This window comes from Panicum virgatum, chromosome 3N (assembly GCF_016808335.1).
Source record: "Panicum virgatum strain AP13 chromosome 3N, P.virgatum_v5, whole genome shotgun sequence".
Lineage (NCBI taxonomy): Eukaryota > Viridiplantae > Streptophyta > Magnoliopsida > Poales > Poaceae > Panicum > Panicum virgatum.
In genome coordinates, this window is record NC_053147.1 from 5,519,767 (window position 1) to 5,533,788 (window position 14,022).

General features: G+C 46.4%; 3 protein-coding genes across 7 annotated transcripts; 1 reads left to right on the forward strand and 2 right to left on the reverse strand.

Moving 5' to 3' along the window:
• The first annotated feature begins 1,078 nt into the window (after positions 1-1,078).
• On the forward strand, positions 1,079-5,749 carry LOC120663896 (mitotic spindle checkpoint protein MAD1-like). Its single transcript, XM_039942837.1, has 9 exons — positions 1,079-1,338; positions 2,310-2,512; positions 2,751-2,847; positions 3,086-3,181; positions 3,262-3,453; positions 4,290-4,431; positions 4,505-4,624; positions 4,925-5,100; positions 5,204-5,749. Exons 1-9 carry the CDS (start codon positions 1,219-1,221, stop codon positions 5,483-5,485), a joined length of 1,428 nt encoding a protein of 475 aa, XP_039798771.1. The 5' UTR covers positions 1,079-1,218; the 3' UTR covers positions 5,486-5,749.
• A 51-nt stretch (positions 5,750-5,800) lies between these two features.
• LOC120663895 (serine/threonine-protein kinase RHS3-like) lies at positions 5,801-7,733 on the reverse strand. The gene has a single exon (XM_039942836.1). It carries the CDS (start codon positions 7,713-7,715, stop codon positions 6,018-6,020), a length of 1,698 nt encoding a protein of 565 aa, XP_039798770.1. The 5' UTR covers positions 7,716-7,733; the 3' UTR covers positions 5,801-6,017.
• Positions 7,734-9,970: 2,237 nt separating this feature from the next.
• Positions 9,971-13,953, reverse strand: LOC120663897 (cyclin-A1-4-like). Of its 5 annotated transcripts, none has more exons than XM_039942842.1 (11): positions 13,594-13,953; positions 12,561-12,918; positions 12,313-12,452; positions 11,729-11,821; positions 11,424-11,557; positions 11,252-11,327; positions 11,104-11,180; positions 10,995-11,028; positions 10,762-10,911; positions 10,525-10,659; positions 9,971-10,425 (listed from the first exon to the last, which is right to left on the reverse strand). In XM_039942842.1, the coding sequence occupies exons 1-11, from the start codon at positions 13,753-13,755 to the stop codon at positions 10,354-10,356; spliced, it is 1,431 nt and encodes a 476-aa protein (XP_039798776.1). In that variant the 5' UTR covers positions 13,756-13,953; the 3' UTR covers positions 9,971-10,353. The 5 variants fall into 5 exon arrangements, with proteins under 5 accessions (XP_039798776.1, XP_039798775.1, XP_039798774.1 ...); XM_039942841.1 differs by having other exon boundaries at positions 12,546-12,918; positions 13,594-13,797; XM_039942840.1 differs by lacking the exon at positions 10,995-11,028 and having other exon boundaries at positions 10,762-10,966; positions 13,594-13,797.
• Between the last annotated feature and the right edge of the window lie 69 nt (positions 13,954-14,022).

Sequence of the window (14,022 nt, forward strand, 5' to 3'; positions counted from 1 at the left end):
AAAAAAGATAAAAAATAACTCTCTAGACTTTCTCATCCTAATTGAAATATACATTGTACATTGATGGATGTAGAGAGTAAGGCTAGTGCTAACGTTTTGCTTTGCGTAATAACTACATGCAAAATCCTTGTTGCCTCATATACATCAAAGGCATTCATACAACGATCCTTTTAATTGATTTGATTATTTGAACTTTTGAAGGAAGTGAGAAAAATATTTCAAACGTTAGTTCTTACATAGCATATTCTATTGTTCCCTAAACTATCAAGATTTTCAATTGGCACGTGCAAACATAGTGAAAGCACGATGGCACATTTGTATTCTTCAGTCATCCCCATGTAATAATGTGGTTATGGCTATTGATCAAAACATAAAATTTGCTGACGTGGTATAAAATTTTCATCCCATGAAACTCTCTCTCCTTTCTCATAATAATGACTATGCTATGTGACTCAAATTGCTGATGTAGTATAAACTTTATTGCTCATGACACTTCTATAATATTTTCATTAAGATTAGCCTTATGTAACATGTATTGTAAGATTTTTGAAACTCCTGCTTCTCTATTTTAAAAGACAGCGCAGTCCTGCAATTTGTTAGGTAAAAAATAATTTGAGAGAGGTCAAGGATAAAACCAGAAATTTTGTATCAGGTGAGCCAAAAGAGGCGGGACAGGCACGCACGCTGGCGTGTGGCACTTAGGGGTGGTAATAGGCTATGATCCTAATGATTTCTTCACAATTCTATTTGATTTTTAATTTTTAGCTTAAAATTATATAAACTTAGAGTCCGATTCTAAACCTCTTTAAAAATCCAACTCTTAAATTATTTAGATTAAAAATTAAAATCATTTACCACCAACCCACGCGCGGCTGCTTCCTGGGCCCTGGCTCGCCTCGCGGCGTCGCCTCGATGAATCCGTTGGGCCTTGGAGTTGGGCCCGGCGGCTGTCACTGCAGATGGGCCCGGGTCCTTCTGGCGGCGGCACGTGGCATGAGGCCGTGTGTGCGCGTGGCGTGCCCGCGAGGCCCCTTTGCAATCTGGTCCAGTTTCGCAGCGCGCTTCACTTGGAGGCCCCCGAATTCAAATCTCCGGCCTCCTCCCCTCCCCTCCTCGTCTCCCAACCGCCGCCTCCTCCGTTCCCGTCCTCCGCCCCGGGGCACCTCCGGATATCCCTAGTCCTCCGAGGACGGCCACCCGTCTCCTCATCGGTTGACCATGGCGGAGAACCCCGGCGCGGAAGGCGGCGCCAAGGCGGCGGCGGCCGAGAGGCGCGTCGCGCTCGGGGACGCCACCAACGTCGTCGCCGGCGGGCGCAGGCTGGGCGGGGTACTCACGGTATGACTCTTGCGTTGAGGGATCTGTTGGTTTCCGTGGAGTTGGTTCATTTGTACTGAGAGAGGGAGAGATTTCTCGCTGGCTTGGTGCGCGCTGCTTTCGTTGAGATGTTTCTGGCCCATCAGCTTGGCATGGGAGATCGATGTGGCATCTGTTCAGTTCCTGCGCTGCTCCCAGATGCTGAGTAGGTTGGAAGTTGGAACGGTGCAGCGTTCCACAGTTTCCGCGGCGCGAGCTCATTCCTGGCTCCCCATTTTGACTTCTCCAGCCCAGGAAATCCCCCCTCTGTTATCTTCATTAAGGTCCGACAGCAGTTGGCCGCAGTGGCGGGGGCTGTGCAGCGCCACCTCAATGGCTTCACTTGCTTATTTCCGATGCGAATCCATGACTGTATCCATCGAGCAGGTTCAGATTAAAATTAATCCACATTTTGTGTTACAATATCAAGTTTTGATTAGGTGCTAGTTTCCTAAAAGCTGCTGCAATAGAGGAGATCCTTTCTTGCCACCCTGCGTTCTGATTCCCAGGTACCTAGTGTTCTCTGTATTCAATGAACACCAGCTACTTTTAATTTGGAGTTAGTTTCCACTTTGACACAAAGTAGTGATACAGTCAGTGCTTATACAAGGAATACAGTCATACAGGTGTGCAGAGACAGCTAACCCGGTGGAAAAATCCATGAATGAAGCATAAATACTTGATTGGTGATAATAAGAAAAGCTTCCAAACATCAAAAGGAAATGAAAACCAGAGCAGAAACACACCTTCATAGTTATCTTAAAAAAATTAATGGGCAAATGCCAAACTCCATCAGCCAATGAGCCTTTTTAGTTTTAACCTTCCAATCCATTTTATCATATTGTCAATGAGAATTGTTCTCTGACTACTTCCATTTACCGTCTGTAGTCTGTCTACTTCAATTTTCCAAAATCATTAACACCTTTTAACCATATGATTATACATATTTATAGGAAAAGGAAGTGGATGAAGCTACAAAGTTGAAACCAGAGAAGCTATTGGAGAAGCAGTGGCACAGGGAAAGAGCAGAGATGGAACTACCGAAGCTGAAGAAAATTGAAGCTAAAGCAGATAAGCTAGAGCTTGAATTCGGATCATGTAATGTGCTGCTCAGCGACAAACGTGACGTGTCTCCTTATGGCGATGTACATCAAAAGTTCGTATGCATTATCATTGTTCTGATACTATATTTCTTTATTACGAACAATTTCAACACTAAAAGTAGAATTATTTTATTGTAGTATGATTATAGACGCAGCACTAGTATGAAGTGTAAATTTTTTGTCTTCTTTTGATGAGAACTTGAGGGAAAGATTGTTAATTTAAATCAAATTCAATTATCCAGTTGTCTTTTATTCAGTTAAAATTCATGTAGTCATCTAAATTGTTGGCAGGCAAGCATTAACAAATTTGAATGAAATTGGTGAAGCTACCCTTGCTAAGGATAGTGCTGAAAGTGGGACTGGGGAGGTCAGCTGGCTTGAACATCTGGTATCATCACTCGTCACCTGCTCTACATCTGTTTCCAGTTTTTATTCAAGCTGCAATGTTGAGCCATGAGTCCACTTATCTCCAATAGCACTTATTGTCTTCTCCTGCCTAAGTTGTCTCAAGATGAATTAATGTGATACTAACTCATCCTTTGTAGAATTCGTATGTATGTTGAAATCCATCTTTCTTGAGCTAAGAATACATTGCTTTGATGCCTTTGTTTGTTTCTTTCTGGCAGCTTGCTGCAGTCCGCGAAGAAAGAGATAAACCGATGCAGGACCAATCTATGCTGAATAAACAAGAAACAAGAAATGCTGATGATACATCATTGAAGGTTGGTCAATTTGAATACGTTTGTTATGTTGGTGGCTTTTGTTCCTATCTCCTCAAATCTTTAATGATGCAATACTGCAGGATATGTTGTCTGGTTTAAATGGAATGGACAAAATATTTGTAACACTGGAGAGAACTTTGAACGAAATGATTAGTCGTCAGCAAGATGAACGTATTTTCAATGAAAGGTTAAGCATCGAAAGAAGCAAAGTGCAGTCTTTAGAGCAAGAGATAGATCAGCTACGTTCACAGGTGGCCCTACTGCAGTCAAAGGTAAGGACATCTGTTAGAACATTTTGAATTGTTCCTATATGTGGCATCTCTTATCTGTTGCAGTTTCAGAAATAAGGCAGCCTAACAAATGCTAGCCATAGTTCTCAAAATTGGATTAATCTATACATGGACATGTCGTCCAAAACCTCTATGCCTTTTCTTTTCTTAATATGATACAAGTAATGTGGATTTCTGAAGAATATATAGAGAAGGTTATGTACATGAAAAGGAGAAGATAAGGTTTATGTGCATGTAGTTCTCCTGCATGTTTGAGAAAACAAAGGAGAAAGAGAGTAGAGATCTCAATGAGCGCAATTTAGTTAATAGGCAATTAAAAATGAGTTGCTTGTCTTTCACCCTATGCACATGTAGAGCACATTCTTGTCCATGCCTGCTATAGTGCTATATTATTGTAGATTTATCGACTTTCAATTTAGATCATTCAGGCCCAAGCATGTCACATGCCTTCTCCTGACGTATGGGAGCTTCTGCTCTCACTGTCCTGCCTATAAGTTTTTTTGATAGGTCCTTCATATATGTTGAAGCATGATGGTTATGAAATGTTATACTTAGTTCAGAAGTTGAGCTTCATATGAATAACTTGATGAATAGTTTTATACTGAATATGCCATTACGTTGATATGTGAAGTATGAGTTGTGATATCTGGTTTCATGTCATCAGATAAATAGACATAACATCTTCCTATCAACAATAAAATTAATTGAGTATGCTAGTATCAATGACAATGCCTTGAAGAATGCTAATTTAATATTTAGTATTCTTTTCTGAATTCTGTCCTTTTAGTAGTTTGAAATTCTTTTCCCATATTTGGCAGTTAGATCGTGGGGAAAACTCTGCCTCAAGCACAAAAGTAACATGTGCAGTAGATACTCTTTCAGTGGATAGTGAAGCGAAGACCAAGCTAAACAAAAAGGAAGATAGGTTGTGGGCAGTTGAAGAATTAAAAGGACAAGCTGGTGAGTAGTCCTATTACTTATACTAATCATAATCCACACACCTTTTGGATGTTCAAATTTCCTGTAATACCAGGTGGTGCAAAGAAACAACCTATTTTCATTGAAATACGTGATGATGAGGATACATGCATGTCGTGCAATGATAATGAGAAACCTTCTCTCATATCATATGACTCTGGTAGTGGAGAACCAGGTATGCATGTGTTCATGTCTTTGATCAAGTATAGGAAAGGTTTTGACATTGATATTTACCTCTTATATGAGAATAATTCTAAAAGGTTCTTGAATAATAAAAATAGTGAATTTAATATTTGATGCTATAAGTGATTTATTCAGCGGTAAATTTCAGTGATAAAGGTTTTCCATATATATTGACTGATAAACGAAGTAGGTTTATTAGATGCATTGCCTAATATGATATCAGACATTTTTGTTAATTCTATGGTGCATGTATTGCATAAATATTGTATATGATCATCTTTGTGTGTGGCAGGGTCTGAATTGTGGCATTTTATGGGGAATGATGAATGGTTTTTCCGTGGAAATAAACTAATGCTCTCTTCTGGAATGAAGAAACACCTGAGAGAACTCTGTGGTTATGCCCCACCAGAGATTCCATTTTATGTATACCAAATGAATAAATCAAACTTGAAGACAAGGGGAAGGATGGTTAGCTCCTATCCTTCTTATTTTGACTTCTTTGATTATTTGCTTCCTATTATATGGGAATTATGATTTATTGCTAACTATATGCATTTTTCTTTTGTGGCAGCGGCTCTCTGCAAAGTACGTCTCTAGGTCATTGATTTCTTGCCTGGATAAAGGGGTGGGCTTGGCTCATTTTGAAGTCGATGGGCAAGATTGTGGTACTGTTAGAGTGCAGCTTAATGCAGATGGCCGTGCGAGTCTCACAATGGGCTGGGAAAATCTGGTTGCAGCTAAGGACATTAAAGTTGGTGACATATGCGCCTTTCACTTCAGGATTTCTGATGGTGTTCTTAAGCTGTCCGTCCATGTGTTCCATGCGGTACGCCACTTGGTGTGTGCGAGATAAGTGCAAGCCAAGTTTTTTTGGCCGTGAACTATGCCCGTGGAATGGAAAGGTCAGGTAACATTGCTAGGACTTTAGTGTAACTAGATCAGCATGAAGTACCAAAGCAGCAGTATCCTATCTAATCTGCCAGTGTTTACCTGAGGCACAACTTGTTCCTTGAAACGTAATTTTAGTGGTGGGTACATCATGCTGCAACCAATGTGGTACTCAGTTGCACTTTGTCAGCATTCATTACCATTGCTATAATAATGTCTGTTTTGGTTATGATCCAGGTGCATGACAACCGTCCCTCCTGATAATTTTGTTATCCAAAATCCAAATGCATTTTGTTTTGATGATCAGAATGGTAACTGACGGCGTGGCTAAATGATAGAACTTAGTTTGCAGTCAAATGTTACATGAAAGTATTGTATTACAAGATCAATGCATGATCAAAGCATTTTTTTTAAAAGATAGCAGTCCTCGATCAATCAGGATAATCTAACCTTGTACAGTAAGTCGTAAGAATATGCATGTCGACCATCAGTACGTCCTAGAAGTACTCAAAATCCGTGTAAGAGTCGCCGGAGTTTGACTTTGCGGCGTGACCGGCCGGTGCCGCCTCGGCCGGCGCCACCGCGTCGGCCACCTTCTTCTCCTTGTCGGCTCCGTACTGCCGGAAGTCCACCGGCTCCGGCACCGATGGCGGGGTCATGCTCCTCACGAGCGCCCAGTTGACGCCGTCGAAGAAGGGGTGCTGCTTAATCTCCGTGGCGCCCCTGGTGAAGGCGATCCGCTTCTGGGGCTCCTTGACGAGCAGGCCGCGGATGAGGTCCTTGGCGACGGAGCTGGTGGGCGGCCCGCCGCCGGCGGCGTCGGAGGGGAACCGGAGCGGCTGCTCGATGACGTTGCAGAGCGTGGCGCGGTTCCCGGCGCCCTTGAACGGCGTGCAGCCGTGCAGCAGCTCGTAGAGGAAGATGCCGAGCGTCCACCAGTCGACGGCGCTGCCGTGGCCCTCGCCGCGGATGATCTCCGGCGCCAGGTACTCGTGCGTGCCGACGAAGGACATGGACCGCGCGTCCGTGGGCTCCGCGTTGAACTCCACGGCCGGCGGCCCGCCGAGCCCCAGCTCGCTCCTGGACGGCTTCCGGCTGCGCCGCGGCAGGATGCGCGGGAAGAAGGACGACGGCTGGATGCACCCCTGGTTGGCGGTGAGGACCTCGCCGTCCGCGGCGTCCGCTCCGCCCCTGCCGCTGCCGCCGCCCCCGCCGCTCCCGGTGGAGTGCACCGACGCCGACTTGACCAGCGTCGGGCACACGCTGCACCGCAGCGAGAGGTCGAAGTCGGAGAGCATGATGTGGCCGTCGTCCCGGACCAGCACGTTCTCCGGCTTGAGGTCCCTGTACACGATCCCCAGCATGTGCAGGTACTCCATGGCGAGCAGCACCTCGGCGACGTAGAACCTGGCGGCGGGCTCGGTGAAGTGCTTGCCGGGCTGCTTCTGGCGGAGCGAGTGGAGGTTGCCGCCGCTGCAGTACTCCATGACGAGGCAGTAGAACTTGTCCGTCTCGAAGTGGGTGTAGAGCGTGGGGAGGAAGGGGTGGTCGAGGAGGCCGAGGATCTCGCGCTCCGTCTGCGCGCGGGCCATCTTGTTGCGGCTGATGATGGACGCCTTGTCCATCACCTTCATGGCGAAGAAGGCCGACGTGCCGCGGAGCTCCACCAGGTACACGCTACCGATGTCGCCGTAGCCCAGCCGCTTGAGCAGCCGGAAGTGGCACAGGTTCAGCGGCGCCTCCAGGGACGCCGTGGCCAGCTGGATGGCGTCCCACCGGCTGTCGCCGCCGGTGTGCCGCCGGACGTGCGCCGACGTGGTGCTGCTGCTCTCCATGCTGTTGCTCCGCGGGCCGCCGCCGCCGCCGTCCAAGCTGCCGCCGCCGACGCCATTGCCGGCGGCTTCAGCAGCATTGTTGCCGGTCGCCGCCGCGATCGCGTTACCTGCCGGTTCCGAGCTATGAGGCGGCACCGGCGCCGTCGCGTGGGGTGCGCCGCCATGGATTGGATTTGCCGCGCCGGACAGGTAGCTCGCCTTGTGATCTAACTGATCTGCCTTGTTCTTGGGCTTTGGTTTGCTGTCGTGTGGGTACGGCCTCGAGGTGGTGGATTCAGCTCCGAACTCATCGTAATCGTCGTCGTGTTCGAAGCTGCTGTGATCTTGTTCAGCTCCCTTCTTCTGAGGGCTGAAGTCCATGCCGCGCTCGATCTATTTGAAACTACACACACGACACGGCAGAGTATATATCAACAGCCTTATTATGCGACAGAAATCCTTCTTCTTGTGTTCATCCTTTAGCTGAAACTTTCATAGGGTAGGAAGGAAATCATGTCATAGCAGATGAACAGATGAGACCCAACAAAATTTTGGTGATCTTTTAGAAATTAAGGACCCACTGATCAACCCAACTCCAAACAGACAAACAAAAAGGGATCATACATGAACTGAATATTTGCAACAAACTGGTGACCGATCGAGCAAGGAACACGAACCTGACAAATTAAACCCAATCTTGACGAATGCTTCTGGCGGCAAACGAATCAGATAATGCTTCATATGACACTCCTGGAAATTAAAGATCACAATGCGGGGGCTGATCAAAGAAATCGACAGAAGGTCCTAGGCGCCTTGGCATTCCTCGGAACGAAACCTATGCGTTTTGACATGATCCAAGAAAAATGCGGTCTGCAGCAGGTGGTCTGCACCAAAACGGGAGGATCGCTTTGGTGGGAGGTAAAGAGTGGAAAATGCTTTGCAAACATGGGCTTTGATTCGTGGGGCTGCGAGAGGAATCCGTGGGATGGAGGGCAGCTAGACGATGAACCAACCATTGCTAAATTTGGCAAGAGGTGAAATTCTCACGTGGTCACCACGGTCGGTCTCTCTTTCTTTCCATAGGAGAGGGGAGATGAAAGATGCAGAGTCGGAGCACATCATAATTCTTCGGGAAAATTGGTCTCGTACCATCCAAAGATCGCCGTTTCCGCGAAATACCATTAAAAGACCTCCGTTCCGTAAAATAGCACCGAAAGAATCCACATTACCCCGAACTACCATTCCGTCGCGTGTTCCGCTAACTCATCCGTCACGAGCTCCTTCTTCCTCCTCGCTGCCCCATCATCCCCTCCTTTCCTCTCCCAGCAACAGGGCAAGAAGGCGGCGCCCGAGCCGCCGCTGCCGCCTCCGGCTCCTCCCTGGCTTCCCCCACGACGGCACGGGGGCGGCGAGCACCGGTGCGGGGCTAGCGGGCAAAGACGCGGCGGCTGCCGGCCTTGGCGAGCCCCGGCGCGAGGGCAGTAGGGCGCGGCCGCGGCTGGCCTCGGTGAGCTTGAGCGCGAGGACCACCCATCTCGACGAGCCCGGGCATGGGGACTAGAGGGCGCGACTGCCGCCGGCCTCGGCGAGCCCCGACGGGGGCAGTAGGGCGCGGGCGCGGCCGGCATCGGCGAGTCCCGGCGCGGGGGCGCCAGCCTCGGCGAGCTCGAGCGCGGGGGCAGTTGGATGCGGCGGCGGCCGACCTTGGCGCAGGATCTGACGGGCCCATGGCGTGGCCGAGCCCCGGCGCCCGATGGCCCCAGCCACAGCGAGCACCGGCAGGGGCAGGCGGGCACGTCGGCAACACAAGCAGGGGCGGCCGGCGGGCATGGCTCCGGGCGGCAGCTGACGAGCAGGGCGGCGGGTGTGGCTCCAGGGCCCGGCGGGCTTTGGAGGCAGGATGGGGAGCGGGAGGAGGACGCCGCCGGTGAAAAGCTCGTCGGCGCAGAACGGTGAGGCGGCGGGGTCGGGGTGGAGCAGCACGCTTGCCTGTCGCCTCAGCAAAGGAGAAGGGGGAGGAGGTTGACGGAGGCGACGGCGTTTGCTCCGAACGTGACAGAATGCTATTTTCAGGTGACCTTGCATTCTTTCGATGCTATTTTACGGAACGGAGGTCTTTTAATGGTATTTCGCGGAAATGGCGATCTTTCGATGGTATGAGACTAATTTTCCCTAATTCTGATAGATACCACCTCTCCAGGTACTCATGTCTAGAGTAAAATGCACCGGTGATCTAGGTTGCTAAACCTTGTGCAAATCCATGAATGTACTACTCAGAAGTCCAAATCTAGGCACGTATGTATGTGTTGATTACAAAATTTAGACCCTAAAAATTTAAATAGTTCAGGGATTATCAGAGTTTAGAGACATACACCAGTAGACAAGTTTACGAACCTCTAAGTGTATTTATAATTATTTTCTTTTACTATGTTTTTTCTCCCATTCTTGGTCTCAAAGACCGTGAAGATTTCATCAACATTATTAACAGTAACAAGGAAAAATATTAAAGCATAACTAAATAATTTGTGAACGTAAGCTGATTGGTTTCTTTTTACAGTATTTCCATGATGAAAAATTGATTCGAACTCTACTGTGCTAAACTGGATGATACATTTGTCAGTTTCCAGACCAGAAGGTTCAGAAAGAAAAAACAATCCACACAATAACCAAAGATAGCAATGAGTACACTTTATCTTTAGCTAAACTATCTATCTTTGCTATGAGCAAGGTCCAGAACCATATGATACAAGTTTGGCAAACGTACAATATGGATACAACTCTACAAAGTGGGAAAAGAAGAGCACATCAGTTGAGTACTAGACGATGTCAGAAGAAACCACAACATTACCACATGAAACTGAACATAGCGGCACTTGTTCCACCTACAGTTATGCACACCCATCAATCAGCTAAACACAAGGCCACGCGCATGCCTTGCCTGCACAGCAATCTGTACAGAACGAACTCACACAAGAGCCATATAAAGGTTTCAGTGAATAACTAGAAGTAATCTCATCTTCTAACTGTTTGCATCCAGGAAGAAGTCAGTGGGGATTGATGGTGGGCAGTACTTCTTTGCTACAAATTTGTACTGAGAGCAGAAAGAGGGTAGAGCATTTAGCATCAGAGTAGAAAATAAAATAAAGTAAATAATTCTCATCAGCAATCACCTTAAGTTGGAAACACTCACCTTATGTTGACTGTACTTTTCCCTGATTGCAGGAACATCTCTTCCAGGGCCAAAACAGAAGAGCCGGTGTAGTACCCTTACACAACCACACAACTCAGATGGTGTGTACTGTGTGTAGTAAGAAAGCGAGGAATTCTGCTTTCGATTAAACATGGATGCAAATGTTAGCCAACGCAAACATTTAGTTTTCCACTGAAGATTCGTAAAAGATAGGATGAGAAGGTTGGCAGCACATACCCATGGGTTCTTTGTTGGTTTAAGGATAAATCTTGCCAAGAAAACAGAAGAGGCAGCTACCAATGAAGGTAGATAGCAAAGCAAACTATACTCAAGAAGTGACAGCTCACAGATGTAGTTGGCTAAGAACTCAAGATGCAGAGTTGAGTCCTGCATAAAGAAAAAGGTTTCAACCCGTTGGGACAGCCCATAGAATTGGTAGGAACTGCAAAACAATCGAGAAATACAAGTACCTCGTCAAACACTTGAGCAGCACGTACAAATCTCCTTTAGTAAAAAAGAACAAAAGATTTAGTATCAGTAAGTATAGGAGTGGTAAGTATTACAAACAAAGGATACTACCTTAGAAAACATTTTGGTGTAGGTACCGTCATCTCAAACTTCAAGTAATTCAGGACAGAAGCTTCCATTTGCAAAACCTGTTTAACTATGTGTTAGAAGATGAAACTAAGAAAAGATAAGAAAAAAACGAATGAACTGAGCCGTGGACCTCTTCCTTAGTATATGAGTCGTCAGTAATATAGCAGAGCTCTTCTACTTGGGGTGGGCATATTTCTTCATACTTCCTGAAATTCCACCGTATTAGCAGCATAGTGTCAGAAACAGAGCATAGAATAAAAATATAAAATAGAAATAGACTAAATAAACTATTTGTATCTTACGCAGCTATAAGTAAGCAGGCAACACCAAGCAATTGCAGTCTGTTCCGATTGATCTCTTTGACAGAAAGATAACGGTCAATGTAATTGACAGTGAGGTATAAGGTTTCAGGAACAAGACGATATTCTTCTGTGACCTGGCTTGATAAAAGGCAAGAATGTAAAAAAATCAACAGGGTAATTATTTGTTCATTTAACTGAGAAACATGTTTTCCCTTCTTCTTAAATCTTAATACAATGATACGCAGCTCTCCTGCATTCGAGAAAAAAAAAGAAATATGTTTTCCTTGTTAAGTGGAAATGCTTACTTCTACAAGCCAATCAATTAACACTGCCCTCATGGTTGTGCTCATATCTGTCTGAATGGTTTCCACAAAATGTGTTGAAGGCATTTTCCTAGTCTGCAAGAAATAAAAAATCACAACACAACAGAGTAAATGTGGGGAGCAAGTAAATGGGCAGCTAGGAGCAATCAAACACAGGCTTTATCAAAGTGTGATATTATGTACAGACACTGTAATGTTCCGCAACACAGCAACACAACTTAGCAACACAACTTTTACGTCAAGGAACTGCTAAATGGAATGTGGAGTTACACAAACTATAATGAAACTTATAGAGATGTGAGTAAATCGACAGTTAACCACCTAGAACCTCCTCACACTTTCTAGGACACTAAGAATTGTATGCTTTTCATTTAGAACCAATGAACATGAAAAATGCACCATTTGAATTCTTTTCGTGCTTTCATTCCAACTAGTATAACAACTTGAGCACAAAACTGTGTCTATTCAGTTTTCAGGAATTACTTGATATCCACGGTCCAGTTGTTACTTGAGGCTCAACATACACATATACATCATAAGTGATAACATGAGCAAGAGTCCATCACCTCAGCCTCTCGCAAGTTCTCGTAAATTTCGTAGGCAAGAGTTGCACAATGTTGTGGATCCTCATAGTTGTTGTCAAGGTCAGAGATATTATCAGATTTCAATTTCATAGAGATAGGACTATGTTTCCTCCAGTTGAATGCTGCAGCAATTAACAACTATGCAAGTTAAAAATATTGAACACGATGCACAAAAAGCCATACAGAACTACCTCAATTTTGACAAGTGAAAAAACCTGCAACTTCCTTACTATCTGAGATATGAAGCTTATCACCGGCCCAACAATGCAAAGAAGTTGCCAGTGAGGAGTCCTCGTCATCAAAGAACTCAAGATCGGAGCTTTCTATTGAGTTGCATGTTGACATAGCGTCCTCCATGGAGACTGAATCATCCGTCAGGCCAGGTGAGCTGCTACCTATTGGTACAATATTAGGCACAGATGGGAAAGAGGCATTCTCCTTCTGAAGGACACTGTCATGGTGTGATACTGTCCAATCAAATTGGTCAGAGGAATGTTTCCTGATAGAACCTCGTCCCGTGTTCACATTGCGCAGGCTTGCAAAGGATCCCTTATTCTTCACATCAACTGGTTTGGTTGAACTCAATTTCTGCAGTAGTAAGAGAAAACGTGAATGTGTGTTGAACAGGTTCGCTTGAAACAATCAAAATGGTGAAACAGAGATTACATAAGCACATAAACTTTCCTAAAGGAACACATTACCAATGGAAGATTGGGAACTGAGCACGTAACATTATCAGGGTGATGTAAAGCCCCCAACCTGCCAAAAACTTCAGAAAACCTAACAGCGCACATTGCTACTGAATTTCAGAAGCAGCAAAATATCTCTGGCGACACCAGAAAATCCCAATAATTGCATTAAGACCACTGGAACAGAACCAAGTACTCATTCTCATCCATCGAAGAAAGCAGATAAAAAAAAAGGAAAACCAATCTCAGCAAATGTTGTTTAATTGATCGATCAAGCGCGCAATTAAGACGAGCCATTAGATAGCCGGTAATCAGACAGCCGTATCGTTTCGGTGGAGAAGAGGGGCAGTGCAAAACGGCAGAAACCCTAGAAATGCCGAAACGAATTGCTCGAACCAACTAGCCCAACAAATAATGCCGCGTGCACCAGAACTGATGGCAGGAGTCCTACGCGCCACCCCCTCTACTCTAACGAACGAGAATCCAAGCGGCCAAGCTCCACCCGCTCCCGAAACGAACCGATCGGGGTGACGCGCCTCCCCGATCGTTTGCAGCGCGCAAGGAAGAGCCGTACCTCCTCGGGCGCGTAGCCAGACGACCTCCCGCGGCCGTGGAAGACGTTGGTGAGGTCCCCGAGGGCGACGCGCTTCCCGGCCCGCGCCGCCGCCGTCTTACTGGCGCCCCCCGCGCCGGCGTTCTCCGCCGACGAGCGGCGGCCCGCGGCCCAGCACGACATCGTGGCGGTGGGCGGAGTCGGCGCGGAAATTCTGGAGCCGCGCGGTTCGTACTGCCACTGGAAGATGGGGTTACGGTTGCGGTTGCGGTGCCACTGGCACCTGGGTCCCACCTCCCTTGGCCAAATACTCCTTTTTTTTTTATCCCCAGCCGGCCATCCGTTGCCCGACAGAACAGCTGTGTGCCTATGTAATGAGCTGTTTATTTTTTATTTGATATCATGTAATGCTGTTTAAAGTTTAAACCAACACGGCTTGGCCGCCACGTG

Coding starts and splice junctions, on each gene's coding strand:
- LOC120663896 (XM_039942837.1), top strand. CDS start 1,219: ATGGCGGAGAACCCCGGCGCGGAAGGCGGCGCCAAGGCGGCGGCGGCC. Junction 3,182..3,261: donor CTGATGATACATCATTGAAG/GTTGGTCAATTT, acceptor GCAATACTGCAG/GATATGTTGTCTGGTTTAAA. Junction 4,625..4,924: donor CTCTGGTAGTGGAGAACCAG/GTATGCATGTGT, acceptor TGTGTGTGGCAG/GGTCTGAATTGTGGCATTTT.
- LOC120663895 (XM_039942836.1), bottom strand. CDS start 7,715: ATGGACTTCAGCCCTCAGAAGAAGGGAGCTGAACAAGATCACAGCAGC.
- LOC120663897 (XM_039942839.1), bottom strand. CDS start 13,755: ATGTCGTGCTGGGCCGCGGGCCGCCGCTCGTCGGCGGAGAACGCCGGC. Junction 11,822..12,312: donor AGAACTTGCGAGAGGCTGAG/GTGATGGACTCT, acceptor TATTTCTTGCAG/ACTAGGAAAATGCCTTCAAC. Junction 11,558..11,728: donor TAATTGATTGGCTTGTAGAA/GTAAGCATTTCC, acceptor TTATCAAGCCAG/GTCACAGAAGAATATCGTCT.